We start from the raw sequence: 16,778 nt of genomic DNA, 5'->3' as shown, positions 1-16,778 counted from the left end.
GGGAATATTGTTTTTGCATCAGGATTAGTCAACCAAATAAACCAAAGGGTGGGGTAGGAATAATGTTTCGGACTTGATTTAAATTTTACTTTAGATTCTATGATTTGATTTCCCCCTCCATTTACACAATTTAACTCTACTCAACACTCGCAGGGTGAGAGTAGAAACATGTTCAGTGATAACAGGACACCAGCCAGCCTAGGAGACCAGCAAGCACAGAAACCTGTGCTGGGACAGGTCAGTAGCCAGCCACGCAGCCCTCATGGATCAGCACATCTCAGTACTTGAGCTGGCAGTACTTGAGCTGGCTCTCTCCTCCTCCTGAGCTGAAGAAAAGAGAAGACAGCTGACCATTATGTAACTCCTCACAGCTGCTGGGCAAAAACAAAACCTGTGCCCAGGGGCACTGGGTGATGCGTGGTCCCAAGATGAAAATTCTCCATGTACAAGCTGGATTTTTCCCAGGCAGCTGTACCCATCCACAGGAACTTAAGGTCCATGCCTCCCCAGTGAGAGGGAGCACGCTAGCCATGGCTCCCAAATGAGACCAGGGCCAACAAAATGAAAGCGCCAGTGTGTTCCCTGCTCATTCACAGACAAGCTGGAAGAGGGAAATTGAGACCATCCTGTCATCTCCACGAGAGTGGCCGACTAGAAGACACAGGCTTGTGTTTTCTCTCAGAGATGACCTGACTCCATGTCAGATAACAAAGCAGAGAGGACATAGGTTCTCAAGTGACACGGGATGAGACAAGGCTGCTGAGCAGCTTTGGAGAGGCAGAAGAGGGTCCTAGCAGGCTTCAACAGTGCAGTCTGGGCTGGAGGGCTGGCCTCGGTGCAGTAAGAGGCTGTGACGGTCAAGACACAGGGCTGAACAGGGCAGGGGACAGATGAACGCCAGAAATACTCTAACTATGGTTTTCAAAAATCCCTAGACTGCAGGGAAAATGGGTTAAGAGGTGACTAATAAAAACACATACCGACCAAGTTCGCTGAAGTGCCTGAGAATGAGGTCGCGACAGAAATCAGTCCTAAGACAAAGGCGGGATTGTCTCACTGATTTGCTAGGCAAATGATGGCCTATCCAGTGCGTAAGTGCTGATAAGGGGGGCACACATTCACATCACTCTCAGGGAAGGTTAAGGCCAGCCATTCTTATTCTACCGGGGCCACTACCCTACAGTGTGGACAACCAGGATGCTTAGGGCTGTATGGGTGGGTCCACAGACGGAGGGAGATGCTCCAGGGCCATAGCTTTGGTCCTGGAAGTTTTAGGAAAGACAGAAAGGCACACGTGGGTGACTTTTTTGTTATTCTTTGTTAAAAAAAAAAAAAAAAAAAGCTCCAAGTGATCATTATTTTGATTTGATTTGTTTTCAACGTACCTTTTTCCCCCATGAAAAGAGAAATTTCAAAATATAAAGTTCGTATTTATTATCTTACATTCAAGTTAAACTCCTATGGGAGGGGTGCTACACACAATTTCTGGCCACATAAAGCCATTTATTACTTTGGTGCCTTTTTTTCCTGTTTTGTTTTGTTTTACTTCTCATGGTGGAAGGATTCAACCCTCTTATTTTTAAAAAAAAAAAAAAAAAAAAACAGGTACATCATCCCAACTCTAACACTATGTATGGACACACACAAGCACACACAATTTCAAAAAATCTCTATGTAGAAAAATAAAGGATAACCATTATCCACCTATTGTAGACTGGGTAATGGTACTTTTATGTACGTAAACTCTTGCTTTGTCACTGTTCTCCTCGGCGGTGAGATCTAAAGATCTCGGGAGGAGAAGGCCACAGTGATGCAGGAAAGCTACATTCCTCTCAAGGGAGGAGGAGAAAAAGCAACTTCTCGCTCCCCTTCCCAAGTTTTTCCCACCTACCCCCACCTGGGATGTCCCCACAGACAGCCTTCTGAGCCGTGGAGGCTGGTCTTCCCTTTCTAGGGCACCAGGGTACGAAGGGCCCCGGCGCCAGCACCCTGTAGGACAGGGCCTGGGGGTGAGGACAAGGGGCTGAGGCAGGAACAAAAGATGCTGGAACCACTTCCCACTGCCCGTTCCTTTAGTACAGAGTTCGATTCTCCAGCTGCCGCTTCGTAAGGAAATACTTGAAGAACTCATAGACGGACCAGGAGATGGCGGTCGAAGGCATCTGGTAGATGACCCGAGCATAGATACCTTTGAAGTAGCCGGCAAGGCCGTTGAGCTGGTATACCATCCTGAAGGCATTGGCCATGCCCGACAACCGGCCACTGACGTTGGCCAGGGAGAGCGCCATGTTCTCCTGCGTGTTGAGGAGGGTCTTGCAGACGTCCAGCGGGGTGGTCGCAGCTGCAGCCAGCGCACCGGCCAGGCCTCCTGAGATGATGTGAGACTGTGGGTTGTAGTTTCGGAGGGGGTTGACCTGCTCCTGCAGAAACTCGTAGGTGATGAAGTGGATGGACTGGAAGGGGATGTTCATGGTCAGCTGTGTGGTATAACTCCTGTAGAAGGCCCCCAACCCCTCGGTCCGCCACACCGTCCGGATACAACTGAGGGCTGACTGGTGCTGAGAGTTGTACATCTGTAAACGTTGCTTCACCACTGTGTCCAGGCAGGGATGAGCAGTCGGCAGCCAGGCAGGCAGGCGGTTGGTTTGGCCCCCATCCCAGATGGGAGTGAAATGGGAAGCCAACCAATAAAGAGAAACAAGCATGTTAGAACACACATCAGTGACAGGTACCAAGACAGCGCGCACACACACACACACACACACACACACACACACACACACACACAGCCAGGAAGCCATGGAGGGCCAGCTCCAGGCAGCCCGCCTCAACTTTGCTTCATTTCTATCTCCAGGACCCTGTGCCAGAAAAGTGGGTACTTCTAAAGAATGTCCTGTCTGAAGTTTGAAGGAGAGGTCACCCCAAATCAGGCATTCAATTCAGCCTAGATTAGATGACCTGACCCCCAAGGTCTTAGCCTTCTACACACTCCCCACAAATATCTCCCTCTCCATGACCTATTCTTGTCCCATCTATTAAGAGTATGCCTGAGCCGGGCGGTGGTGGCGCACACCTTTAATCCCAGCACTCGGGAGGCAGAGCCAGGCTGATCTCTGTGAGTTCGAGTCCAGCCTGGTCTACAAAGTGTGTTCCAGGAAATGCACAAAGCTACACAGAGAAACCCTGTCTCGAAAAAAACAAAAACAAAAACAAACAAACAAACAAACAAAATGTATACCTGAGCTGACAGCATGGTGGCACATGCCTTTAATCCCAGCTTACGAGGCACAAACAGGTGGATCTGTATGAGCTCAAGGCCAGCCTGGTCTACACAGGCAGTTCTAGGCCAGCTAAGACTACATAGTGAGATCTTGTCTCAAAACAAAACACTAACCTACAAGAGTATCCCTGACTTCTCTGATTTTAATCTGTATCACAGTTCACCTGGGACAACACCAGAACTACATCTGTCAAAGCTGAATGGCGTCCCCTAGTGCAGACCCTGGCTTTAAGACAAAAATAAACAAATGGCTCATGGGACCAGGGAACATGAAGTGTGTTCCCTAGAATTTTATGGCACCTACACACTGCCAAGAGCATCCACATGATGGGCTCCATCTGTAAAGAAGGACCGAGTCAAGAGTAAAGCCAAGTGGAGAGCGGAGATGAGCCTCATTTAATTATTAAAATAAAAAGGGGTGGGTGTTGGCTGGAGAGAAAGTTCAAGTTAAGAGCACTGGCTGCTCTTCCAGAGGACTCAGATTTGATTCCTAGCACCCACAAAGAGGCTCACAACTTTCTGTAACTCCAGTTCCAGGGGATCCCGTACACTCTTCTGGTTTCTGTGGGTACCAGGTAAACATAAATACATGCCAACAAAACACTCATACACATAAAAAAATTTTCTTAAATATGAATATCCAGGTGTGATAGCATTTACTTAAAATCCCAGAAATCTGGAGGCTGGGGGATAGAGACTTCAAGACTAGCCTGGGTTACATAACAAGGCCTTGTCTCAAAAGCAAACAAACAAAAATACTGTTTAAATAAATTCTTTGCTTAGTTAACATTGATCATGTGACTGTCGTCATCAGGTCCCTGTATGAATAGCTTTTTAAAAAAAAAAAAAAAAAAAAAGGATCCCAAGATATATACAGATAGTCAGTCCCTCAATACCGTGACTCAGTATCCACAGATTTAAGTAACTGTACATCAAAATAACCAGGAAAGACAATGGTCTGCCGCAAACAGATGCAGACCTTTCTCTTGGCATTATTCCCTAGGGGATATCCTACAGCATCTACTTACACAGTATTGAAACCTAGAAGTAATCCAGAGATGATTTAAGTGTGCATAAGGACACCAAGTGGGTTATAAATACTGCCCTATGTTTTAAGAGGACCTCTAAAATAAAGAGTAAGAAAAAGACCCTCTCGAAATGGCCACATGTTAATTTTAGAAGTACATAGGGTTAATAATTCTATATATTTACCTTTTCTTGAAATTTTTCCATAATCATTACAAATTAAGCAGGGGCAGGGGGAGGCTGGGTATGGTAATGCACACATCCCAATAATCCCAGTACTCAAGAGGCCGAGGCAGGAAGGTTTGGAATTTGGGATAGCCTGGGTCTCAGAGAGAGTTCCAGGGCACCCTGGGTTGTATGGTGAGATTCTGTACTAAGGAGGGGGGGAGTGGTGGGGGATGATGCCACCCACAATGGATGAGATGGCAACAGTGCCCTCTAAATTTGTGACTGGAAAAAATGAGCAGTGTCAGATGTGTATATTTGCTTGTTGTGCACACCCTTGAACACACAGGTCGTTGAACAGCAGTGAAAACCGTGCAAAGCAATCCCCAAGTATTCTGCCCCAGTGGGCCTGGGGCGGAGCCGGAAGAGCAGTTTTTAGCTCCTCCTAGGATGCTGCAAGTAGGCAGACTGCTCTGCCTAGCTGTTTCCACAGCAGAAAGCTCCGGTGCTCCCTGGCTTTCTTGAGGCCTCCCAGTCATGTATAAAGAATGCGGGCGTCCTGCAGGGTCTGATGAATCCAGCCCTTGCCCGCCTCCTGCCCCCAGCTCCTCTGGCCTCTCCACCTATCCCCCACTGTCCCTCCCTAGAGCCGTGGGACATTACCTTCTGCTGGGTTCATTACTGCATCGTGGAGTAGGGTGGCCATACTCCCAGCTATCCCTGCAAAACAAACTCCAGAAAATCAACCGCTGACTCCTGGTGTTCCGGAAAGTTCCTCGAACTTACAAGTCAGATGAACTCTGGATTTAGCTTTCTAAGGCTCAGAACTGACTAGCGGCTCGGCCCAGATGAGCAAATTTTAAAACCCCAAAGCAGTGGTAGAAATGCTGAATAGCAACACGGAGTGCTGCTGACCAGAGAGCATTGTTATACACATCTCAGAGACTTTTTTTTTTTTTCCTTGTAAGTCAACCGTGGGAAAGGTTAGGGCCCAGAAACCACACTCTAAACGTTTCCCACTGCCTAGATTTTAGCTCTCTTGTCTTGAGCCCTTGGGTACAAAGCGTTCGCTCTCTGTGCCCTTCAGTTGAGGCTACTGAAGGGGATAACATCACACACGTGGCAGGCTGCCTTAACTGAAGAAGCGATCTCAGGCCTGGCCTTGTGAATGAACTTCCTCTGAGGTCTCCCCCGGCCTGGCTTTGAAAGCCTGAACCGGCCCTGGAATTTCTGCTTCTGGCTTCCTCCTGCCTGCCACAGCAGTGCAGCTGCCTGCTAATGATATGACCGGTGGGAGGGATGAGGGACAGACTATAAGTCACCTCTCGGGAAGGCACCTAGCGGCCCCTGCCTACTGCGCACACAGACACAAAGGCAATTATCCCCAGAGAGGTGACAGCGACCACAGCGTTTAGCACAAGGCTGCAGGGACAGCACCGGGCAGACTGTCTCCTTCAAGGGTTGGGTGAAAGAAGGGCCTGTTGTCACCGCCTCGGAGACGCATGGGGGGCGTGGCTCTTGGTGACTGGGGCAATACATGCAAAGAACGGTCACCAGCAGAAAAGCCAAAGGATGTCAGCCAGCAGCCGAGTATGCTTGTCTCTAAGGGTGGCTGATGGAAAGGATGCCATTTTGTTCTGGGTAGAACAAAAAAGCCAACCAGAGCTTTACCGCTGATCACATTCGCCTCTCCATTGCCTCAAAACGGATTCTGTCGAAATAAACATATCTTGCGTTGCTCTGCTATCCACAGTCCCCCGTCCCCTCCACTGAAAAGCCCATTGAAGTCCCACCCCATGCTACCATCCGGCCTGGCTCATTGGCTCCTGCCTTATACACCAGTTGCCCACCAATGCCCAATTCCCATCCACCCGTCCTCCCAAGATCAACCGCAGGAAACTATTTCGGCCCTGGCTTGCAGAAAGATGCGACTCAGACACACGGAGGAGGCTGGGGAGGGAGGGCTCAAAAGCCCAGAATCTCCTGCAGCTTAAAGTGGGGAAGGCCTTCCGCAGTGGCACGAGTCCTCTGTCAGCATAAAAACGTCTTGACCTTTCAAGGCTTAGTTAGATCCTGGTGCTGGAGAGACCTGTTGTACCAGTTTTTAAATAGTCTCAAGGAAGCTGTCCTTCTGAGTTTTGTTTTGCATCCAGCATTCAAAAGAATTTTTTTCCTATGACTGATCCTTAATTGTGTCGAGTGGTTTTTGTAAGAAAAAAAAAAAAAAAAGCCCACGCAACAATAAATACCAAAACGCTTCTACCATCAGCTTCCCCCAGAGGAAGAGGGGATGAATAAAACATGTGTACGAGTGTGTGTATGTGTGTACATTCACGTGACCCTAGAGTTCTCTGTTCCTGAGCAAGCTGATGAAGACGAAGGCTGCTGGGTCCTGGGGAGGAAGACCCAGGGAGCAAGTACTGAAGAGAAGAGCTTCCTAGCTCCAGACAAACGCTTTTAAAATACCATTAGCTAGGTGGCTGTTTCCTTGCTGGCTGAAAACGTCATTTAAAGTCCTTTTCATGTTTTCGTAGCAGGCAAAATACATGGCGTGAGCGGGCCCTGCACCCATCATCATCACGTTCAGGCCCCTCAGGGGCCTCCAGAAGCCTTCTGTTTGTATGATCTTCTTGAAGGCGCCATAGATGCTTGGATACTGGGCTTTGGGATCTGGATTCAAACTCTGCATTCGTGTCTGCGGGAGACAGAAAATATGTATGAATCAGGGAGTTAATACGCATGGAAAGGGGAGAAAAGACAACCCAGAGAACAGAAGGAAAAAAGTCAGTTCTCATGACTTCTTGGTGAGAAAAAAAAAATAGGAAAAGTGCTCCATCCGTCCCCCATAACTCTCCACAGCCTTGCATTTGAAAAGCCTTCCTAGCTTACAGAAAGGACAAGCAAAGAAGGGGGAGGGGGTGTGCAGAATATGAATGAGCTCCCTACTGAGTCCAGCCATGGGTACTCTGTGTGGCTTCTGTTAGAGTGGTTAACCACTCTGGGCCTCGAGAGCTTCAATGAAAAACCACATTTGTTATGAGCAAGCATTGAAACGACACCTTTGAAAACTCTTCATGAGCTTGGACTCTGGCTCCCCAGTCTCTGTGGGAGGTTGACCCTAGAGTCTTTAAGGATACTAAAATTCATGAACATTTAACCTTGTATAAAATGCTATGTACCTGTCCCGGATGATATAAAATGTAATAGCAGTGCTATATAAAGGCCATGGGAGGTAGCTCCATTGGTAGAATGTTTGCCTATCCTGTACACAGCTTTGAGTTTGAGTCCCAGCACCCTATACATAAACCATGCATGGTGGGCATGACTGCAATCTTAGCACTCAGGATATAGGAGAAGAATCAGGAGTTCAAGGTCATACTCATCTATAGCAAGTCCAAGGCCAGCCTAGGCTACACGAGACCCTGTTTCCACAAAACCAACCAAACAACCAACAATAAAAAAAAAAAAAAAAAAAAAAAACAACTAACGGGGTTGGAGAGATAGCTCAGTGGTTAAGAGCACTGGCTGCTCTTCCAGAGGACCGGGGTTCAATTGCCAGCACCCACATGGCAGCTCACAACTGTCTGTAACTCTAGTTCCAGGGGACCTGATGCCCTTACACAGACATACATGCAGGCCAAATACCAATACACATAAAATAAATAATAAAAATTAAAAAAAAAAACAACTAATAATTAAAAGCTGCTGCCACCACCAAAAGAAATGCTATAGGAAGTTATTAGGGTGCACCGTTGGGGGACTAAAGACAAGATCTAACAGTCTGTACTTGTTTAACACAAGTGCACCCTTTTCTGAATTAGGATGCACAGCTGGCCACAGCTGCTAGTCTGGAGAAAGCCAACTGAGTTATCAGCATCCTTCTGGTCTACTCTGGTTCCCAGCATCCTTCTGGTCTACTCTGGTTCCCAGCATCCTTCTGGTCTACTCTGATTCCCAAGTCTTGTGCAACCTTCTACAGCTGAACCTCTGTGCCCTGACAGTTATTCCTCAGGCCCTACTAGGAAATCTCCCCCGATCCTCTGGGCCTCACCCATATCATCAACTCTAAGTATCTTTTACACTACGTTTTTTGTGAAGTAACGCACTCAATGAGTTAGGCCTCCCTCATACCACTTCCTATGCACAGAATGGTTTTCATGAGGAGAGGCCATGGCTTCCCCGGCTCTGTTGGCCTCTAACACTCCCACAGGTATGAGAGGCACTTGAGGAGATGGGGGTTAATTCCATTATTTCAACCTCGCTAGGCTGAGATACCCAAACACCTGATCAAACATCAGTGTACTCTAGATGATCCTCTGATGTTTGTTTTGTTTTGTTTTGTTTAGATAAGGTTAACAAAGTCAGTTGTCCCTGACTAAAGCAGGTCACTTGTGTGATGTTGGTAGCTGTCCAGCCTGCTGGCCTGCCCTACTGGCTAGGAATGTGCAGCCAGCCCCTATGGTGATGTGAGCCAGTTCCTTAAAACAAATCTCTCAGCTTCATTCTCTCTCTACGGAGAGAGACAGAGATCTGTGCACACATCCTTCTTGGCCTTTTTCTCTGGAGAGTCCTGCTTATACCATCAGTAGGAGATACTTGAAACACTTGCCAAAATGGTGGGCACATGTTCCTTCTTCTCTCTCTCCTCCACACACCCCCACCCCAGCCTAGAGGAGGGGGTCTTCAACCTTTGGAGGCAGTGTCCTTTAATTCCCAAGCAGAACCATATAACACATCTAATGTATGAATTGGAAATGAGACAACGGGTTCCACGGTGGTACCTCCCTTCCACTCCTCAAAACCAGCACCACCTCCCACCCACCCCCACCCCCACCCCCAGATGGACGCTGTAAAAACCAACAGCCTAAATTAGGGGCCATTTTCAGATTTCAGAACTTTCTGGCCCTTACAATTGCAAAGAACATGGGACACATTTTTGCCAGCCAAGATCCACCACCAACAAAAGCACCAGTTACCACCTGCCCTCTGCAGCAATGACCATTGCCTCAAAAACATAAGTGCATTTTTAATGCTTAATAGAAAGACAGACAGAAAGTGTGTGTGTATGGGGCAGGAGGCCTAGTGGTATAGGTTTGCAATCACAGCAACTGGGGGGCGGGGCTAAGAAATGAAGATCCAAAGTTCAAGGCCACCCAGAAGTATCTAGTGAGTTCAAGGACAGCTGGGCAGCTAGTAAGACCCTGTCTAGAAATGAAAAACGAGAAAGAAGCTGCGAATGTAGACCAGCGGTAGAGCACCTGCCTGCAGGCGCTAGATTTGGTCTTTGGCACCACAGAAAAATAAGTAGGAAACTGTCCTGCTGTGTTCCTGATAAAACACCAAGGTAAAAGCAGCCTCATTAAGGATTTCCCTTTCCTCCCACGGGCTGAGGGAAACGTCTCTGGCCCACCCCGAGGAAACCACAGCCTCTGGAGAGCCCTGAGTTGTGGACAGCTCAGAGTCCCTACCTCTTCGCGTTTTCTATGTTGATTTCTGGTTGAATCGGAGGGTCCATTATAAGCAAACAAAACCAAGGGGGGAGACTTCCACAGGCCAGTGGAAATCAAAGGGACAGCTGAATCATGGCTACCACTGTTTAGCTGCTGGGCAGCAACCTAGAGATGTTTGGGTACGTACAGTGTTCGTGTGGGCCACAAGAGGCTACCGTCCCTTGGAGCTGAAGAAGCTCTCCGGCACTAACTTGTAGAAGGTTTGAAATCACTCAAAGTGTTGAGCAAAGGAGGTCTTGTCTTTCACCAGGCTGTGTGTGTCTCCTGTGGCTGTCAGTGACAAAAAGCCAAAAATCTCAGCAGGACAGATGGTGCAATGCATTGTCTGTGGCCCTGGGCCTTGGTAGCATAGGACTGGGGTGGATTCAGATCCTGTGGCTCTTGGTGCAACCCTGGTCAGTCCATTCATCTCCCTAAGCATGAGTTCATCCCCCCTGGGAGAGTGGCAGGGGCAATGAAACAGCATCATGTCTATTTCCATCTCTGCAGTTAGTGATTAAGGAGTCACCAAGTGGGGGTGTATGAAGGGGACTAAAGTGGATCCACGATATAGTCTCCCAGAGGATCTGAGACTCCACCACCCCTAGCTTGGGTTCCAGCTCACATTCACTGCAGGGACTCAGGCTTGGTAGATGTACTAATCCTGTGTACCCAATAAATATTTGCCAGATGGATAGATACATGGATTGATGACTTAGAATGCCAAGTGGGGTGAAAAGAGTCTGCACCGCCTGGCCCACCTCCCCTGAGCAAGAGCCATACTCTCGGGGACTAAATCTGCCCTTCATTATCCCCACCATCTATCTATTCCTAATTGATGTCAAGGCTACAATCCACTGTGTTCCTCAAGCTGTGTTGTACCCTGCTGAACAAGCCTGTCCCTGAAGACTAACCTGGGCTTATGGAGAAGGGTGGCCCTGGCCAGGCTTTGTCCAGGGCAGAGGCCCCAATGCCTCCTGAACTATCTGCTGTCTTGTGCCTCTTCACAGGGAAGGAAGCACTGGCCTATCCGGTGAGTTACCACCTCCTCCTGAGTCTCTGGCCTAGGGCAAAGTACTGCGGGGGGGGGGGGGGGGGGGGGGGGGGGGGGGGTTGAGGACTTCCTTGGATCCAAGCAGGCAGAAACCCAGAGCCTAGGGCAAGAGGGGGCAACAGGTGAGAAAACAGAGGCACCAGGAGTAGCTGTTCTACTCCTCAGACTAGACCAGATGCTGGTTCCGGCAGGCCCAAGTGGGTTCTGATTTATCATGTTCTCTCTCTGGTCCCCGGCATGTTTGAAAGCGGGGGGGTGGGGGTGGTGGGGGTGGTGGTGAAGCAGAGGCTGAGTCACCTGGGAGAAACTGTGGCAAGATCTATGGCTACCACCACCTCAACACATAGGAATTCAAAACGTTTTTATTTCCTAAATTCCTCTGCCGATTCTAATCACTGCAGGGTAGGAAGTCTCATTAAAGGATTCTTGAGGCCCTGCCCAGCCCCTGGTACCTTCTATTAACATCCTTGGCAGTACAGGATTCACCGATAGTCCTATGAGAAGGGGGGGGGGGGGCGTTGAGGGAAGGGGGTGGGCACACAGCCAGGCAGGGTGGGTAATGGTGAGGTCCACAGTGTAGGCTTCAGAACCAACCTGAGGTAGCTTACTCTGGCATGTGGCTGTTCTCAGCTGTAACAATCCCCCAGAGAGCTCCTGGGGAATACTGGGCTGCCTGTCAGTCAACGACCATACCTCTTCACCCCTTTTATACATCCAAGATTATCCACAGGCCCTTTCCTTTACACACGTGTCCTTGTCAGCTCATTGGACACAGCATCAACACTAGTGCTTCCCAGGGAAGTCTGGGATTGACTTTGCATTCCCAACCCCCTTGTCTAATAAAAACGTGGCGGTTATTGAACCGAAGTGCGCCAACCTCCTAAGAAAGAGACAAAGTCAACTGGGCATCTCTGCGCTTTGGTGGGTGCTTCTGTCCTCAGGGAATGCTCGGTGATACTCACCTGGAGGACAGCAGGGGGCTGTGTGCATGGAGCAGGGCCCAGGTAGGCCCTCCCCAAAGAGCAACCACCAAGGGCCAGACTCTGGAAGTGGAAAGAGGAAAAGACAATGGGGGAAAGAAAAAAAAAAAAAGAAAGAAAGAAAAAGAATAAAGAAAAAGAAAGCATGTGGCAGGAAGGGGAGAGAACCACCACTGAGGCGTCCAGAGATGACAGGAGGGCCGCCATGGCTTCAGAGGAAAGGCTGGAGTCGGGTGGGTAAGGAGTGAGGCAGGAGGATGCAGGAGATAAAGGGAAGGTCATCGGTTTAACCTCTGGCTTTTACATTTCCAGTAACTCTGTCTATAAAGTGTCTATAAATGAGAGAGCTGGTATTCTCTATCTCACGGGCCAGAAGAGGAGAAAAAAATGAAGGGTTAGCAAAAAATGTGGCCACCCACTCCACGGAGCACTACACTGATAGGGGGACCTACCATAGTCAGATCCACACAGGCAAAGCAGGGGGCAGGGGCGGAGGGCGGGGCCAGAGGCTGAGGGTAGTGGATGATGGAGACCTGTCTAATGGGCACAGGAGTTTGATTCTGCAGCAGGAAAAAAAAAAAAAAATCTGTAGATTGACAGTGGTGATGGCTACCTGACAACATGACTCTATGTGATGATGCTGAGCGATGTGGGTACTTAACAACGGTAAGAACGGCAAAATGTATTAAAGGTGTGTGTGTGCGTGTGTACGTGTGGGTAGGTGTGTCTGAAGTGCACAGAGGCCACAAAAGGGCATCAGGGATTGTCATCTATTACTCTCGGCCTACTCCTCTGAGACAGGGTCTCTTTCTGAACCCGGGACGTCGAGCCCCAGTCATCTCCAACTCCCTGGGAGCTGGGGTCACAGACACGTACAGGATCACTGTCTTGTTAGGTGGATGCTGGGATCCCAATTCTAGACCACATGATTGCAAGGCCAGTACTCTTAACAACTGAGCCAACTCTCAGCTTCTAGCCTCAGCTTGAAAATGGCTAAGACAGAAATATATATACATATGTATACATACATATGTATAAAACCACAATTTTTAAATAAAAAGACATGAGAAGAATGAAGGAAACGAACAAACGAGGTCACATGAAGATGCAGAAAACACACGCACTGCGCGCACACACATGCACCATAGAAAAGATTTGCCTGTCTGGGTTTCGTTATCACTTGTCATTTATTTACGTGTATTTGTATTTGTATGTATGTGAGCAAGCGTGTGCCACGGTGCACATGTGATGGTAAGAGGCAAACCTTTAAGGATTAATTCTCTCCTTCTACCAAGTGGGTAATGGGGCTCAAACTTAGGCCGCAAGGCTCCACAGCAAGTGGCTTTCTCCAGCAAGTCTCCTGCATTAATTAGACCTAGCTGCCTTTCCTACCTCTTAGAAATGCATCACACACATCAGCCCGTGGGAGGCCCTGGGAAGCCCTTCAGGAAAGAAACCCGTTTGGCTGGTTTTAACCAGGCACTTCCTAAACATGTGTCTTTGGCAGCACAAGCGGGCTTTTTTTTTTTTTTCATTGAATAAGCAATTACACTTGGCCGAGCACACTTGTGAAAACACAGCTGTAGCCAACAGGCGAACCTCTGAGGCAGGAAAGACATGGAGTCTGCGTGTGTCAGAGAACCCCGGGGCAGCCCCTATGCAGGAAGGACGGAGGACCGCGTGGTCAGCAGGGAGCGGTCTGGAGACAGCAGGTGCACCCTCTTCTGCGTGTGAGCTTTCTCCAACTTTCTTCGCACTACCGCCTTTCACTCTCAAGGGGGCAGCAAAGAGCAACGTGCTCTGGGGCTCTGGCCCAGCTCTGGCACCCAGGAGTGTGGCACGTTCAGGGCCCCTTGGGAACCAGGCACTTACTTGAGTTCTAAGAGGGATTTCAGGCAATCGACACACGCATGAACCAGGCTCCTTCTATTAAGCTTCCAGAGAGATTAGGAGAGGGGTCATCTCTTTCTCAAGCCCTCCCCAGGACAAGGCAGGTAGCCTGTTCTCTTACCCGGGGGAGGCGGGGAGAGGGGAGGCGGGAGAGTGGAAAATGTGTGTGCTGTCCCAGGTGAGCTCATGGATCATATAACCAGAGGCAACAAGCCCGTGGAGCTCAGCCCTGTCTGTAGATAGAAAACTAGGACCCCAGAAGCACCATCCCCATCACCTGATCCGTGGGGAGTATGGAACCTGGGTCAGCTCCAAAGAACAGAAAAAGAAAAAAACAAAAACTGGGAGGCCTGAGACCTTCCAAAAGCGCCAGCTCAGGACGCTGGCCCAGCCCGGGCACCAGTGTGTCATCACCAAACCACTGACTCTGCCCGAGAGAGGCTGGCGACGTTCAACCTCCCATCTCACATTTCTCAAAAGAGGATGGAGGGCGGACCTTCCTGGGTTCAGAGTACATGTGGCACTTCCAGGATCAGAAGATAAGGTGAAAGCCAAGAACAATGGGGATACAGCCAGGGACCGGGCTCCCAGGCCCTGGTGTGAATACACATACACACAACTTCTCTAGGGACCAAAGCGCGCGCGCGCACACACACACACGCACACACACACAGGCACACACGCACGTGCTCAGTTCATGTGCTGTGCTGTGTTCCCTCCACACTGGGAGCTGAGGCTGTTCTGAAAACACGCAAGGCCAGCTTCCACCAACAGCCACTCACAGCACAGAGGATGGGGCCTAGGAGCTCATTCCCGAGTTGAGACCTCCTCATGACTCACCCCGCTACAGATCACAGCTCCTCTGGCCACGAGTTCCAGGGGAGCAATGTCTTATTGGAGTAAAGCTACAAACTCACCTAGGCCTTGGAGAACCATGTCCCTTCTTCTAGGATCCTTGGAGGAACATACTACAGATGTGGAATCCCAAACACAAGGAATAGCATGTGCAGTGAAGCATTCAACTCCAGTTACACATGCCTCAAATTACCAATGCCCCCAACACACCAACACAATAACCCACCAATACCATAAACTACCAGCATTCCTAATCCGCCAACACCCCTAACACACCACCCCCAACACATCAAAACCACTAAAACACCAGGACCTATACCCCACCAGTAACTCTAACCCACCAGCACCCCTAACTCACCAGCACGGTCATACTCACCAGCACCCTAACTCATGAGCACCCCTAACTCACCAGCACCCCTAACTCACCAGCAATGCTAAATTAGAGCCTACACTCTTTCCATGCTGTCTTACAGAAGACAGACTCACAATGGTCACATCCTGGTCCTTTGCAATCCTGTATAAGAAATCACCAGCCAGCACCATCCTCACACCCACTAACCAAGAACGAAGCAGTGTGCTGAGTCCTGGAAGGGAAATCATGATACTCATGATGTTCTGCACACACCCAAGTTTACCCGTAAGCTCTGAACTCCAACTCGTGCTTTGCTTTTTTTTCCAAGTTAATTTCTTAAATTAGTATACAAAGTAAAGAATTTTATTACACACTTTCACACAAGTCAATACACTTTGTTCTAATTCATCCCCTGTGAATTGAATTTATACCATCCAACTTAGAAACCACACATACACAGAACATACTTTCCTATTCAGATGTACAAAAATAAAGACATGCATGTGTGTCTATTTAATCAAGAGGAAAACTGTCCTTGACGTTGAGAGAGCAGCAAGAGAAAATGACTACCCCACAGGTGGTCACTACTGCCTTCTCAAAAGGTGGAGAATAAGGTAACTACACGGCACACACATTCTAGAACATCAATTCCAAACAGAGACCTCTCGTGCTCACAGTTAGGGGTGAAATGCCCTTGCTGAGAACGTCTAATTGGGAGCAAGCAGAAAGGCTGGTCCACCTGCAATACCAGCTAGGGCGGAGTTAGATATAGTGAGGAGAGCAGGTCCAGTGGAGGCTGAAACCACACCAAAGTCCCTGAATTTCTTCAGGTGGCCCGAGTGTTAGGAGGCAGCCGAGACAAAGTGTGTTCATACACACCACAAAGGTTCTCGTCTCTCTTCACTCACAACCCCCAGGGATCCTCTATTCTCATAAGCATTATGTTCGCTGTTCTACAGTCCTGCCTTCCTAGCTACCTATGACCATGAAGGACCCTCACACCTGCCACCCTCCCTGTAGGAACAATACTGAAACCTGCAGGGCCCAATAGGGTGCGCTGTAGGCGTTACTGCTGCTGGTTTTGTTTGCTGTGCTGGGCATCAAACCAGGGCCTTGTGTGGGCTAGGCAAACACTCTACTGACTAAACCAGGCCCCAGCCAAGACACTTGCTGTTTCTGGGGACAAACTGCATCATGTGTTGAATGGAATTCCACCTTGGTGAGAATAACAAAGTTCCTTAGGCTGTGTGAAGGAAGCACAGAACTAAGCCTGCCTCTCCTCCTATGGCCACACAGGGGTGCACCAGGGTACCGACTCACACCTCCAAGGTGGCCAGAAAGGGGCCACTCAAGCTTCAATTAGGAAAAGGGACAGGGCATCAAGCTGCCAGAACAGAACTGTCGTCTATACTATTTAATTTTCTAGACTATGTTACTCTGAGAAAAATGTAAGGCAAGCCCACTCACGGAGGTTATGGGAACAATGAACCAGCTACAGGAGGCGCACGGACATGTAGGGGGTATCTGGGGAAACAGGGCCATGTGGACATGCAGAGCTACCTAAGATCGTGTAACTGGGGCATGATGTGCAGGGAATGTCCCTCGGGAAGGTACGGGGATAGGAGAAGCACCAACCAAGACGCAGAAAAATGGCTGGAACATTACACGGGCATCTGAAGATGGCTGT

General features: G+C 49.0%; 1 protein-coding gene across 3 annotated transcripts in view; it reads right to left on the bottom strand.

The window, feature by feature from the left end:
• Positions 1-1,707: 1,707 nt before the first annotated feature.
• Positions 1,708-16,778, bottom strand: part of Slc25a37 (solute carrier family 25 member 37) — a 39,897-nt gene continuing 24,826 nt past the window's right edge. The window contains exons 2-4 of one of the 3 annotated variants that reach the window (XM_059273401.1): positions 6,938-7,166; positions 5,135-5,191; positions 1,708-2,593 (exon numbers count right to left, since the gene is read on the bottom strand). In XM_059273401.1, the coding sequence (XP_059129384.1) occupies positions 2,073-2,593; positions 5,135-5,191; positions 6,938-7,166 (807 nt within the window). In that variant the 3' untranslated portion in view covers positions 1,708-2,072. The other 2 variants (XM_059273403.1, XM_059273402.1) reach the window with 2 other exon arrangements.

This window comes from Peromyscus eremicus, chromosome 9 (assembly GCF_949786415.1).
Source record: "Peromyscus eremicus chromosome 9, PerEre_H2_v1, whole genome shotgun sequence".
NCBI lineage: Eukaryota > Metazoa > Chordata > Mammalia > Rodentia > Cricetidae > Peromyscus > Peromyscus eremicus.
Note: the sequence above shows the minus strand (reverse complement) of the source record. Positions and strands in the feature narration are given on the sequence as shown.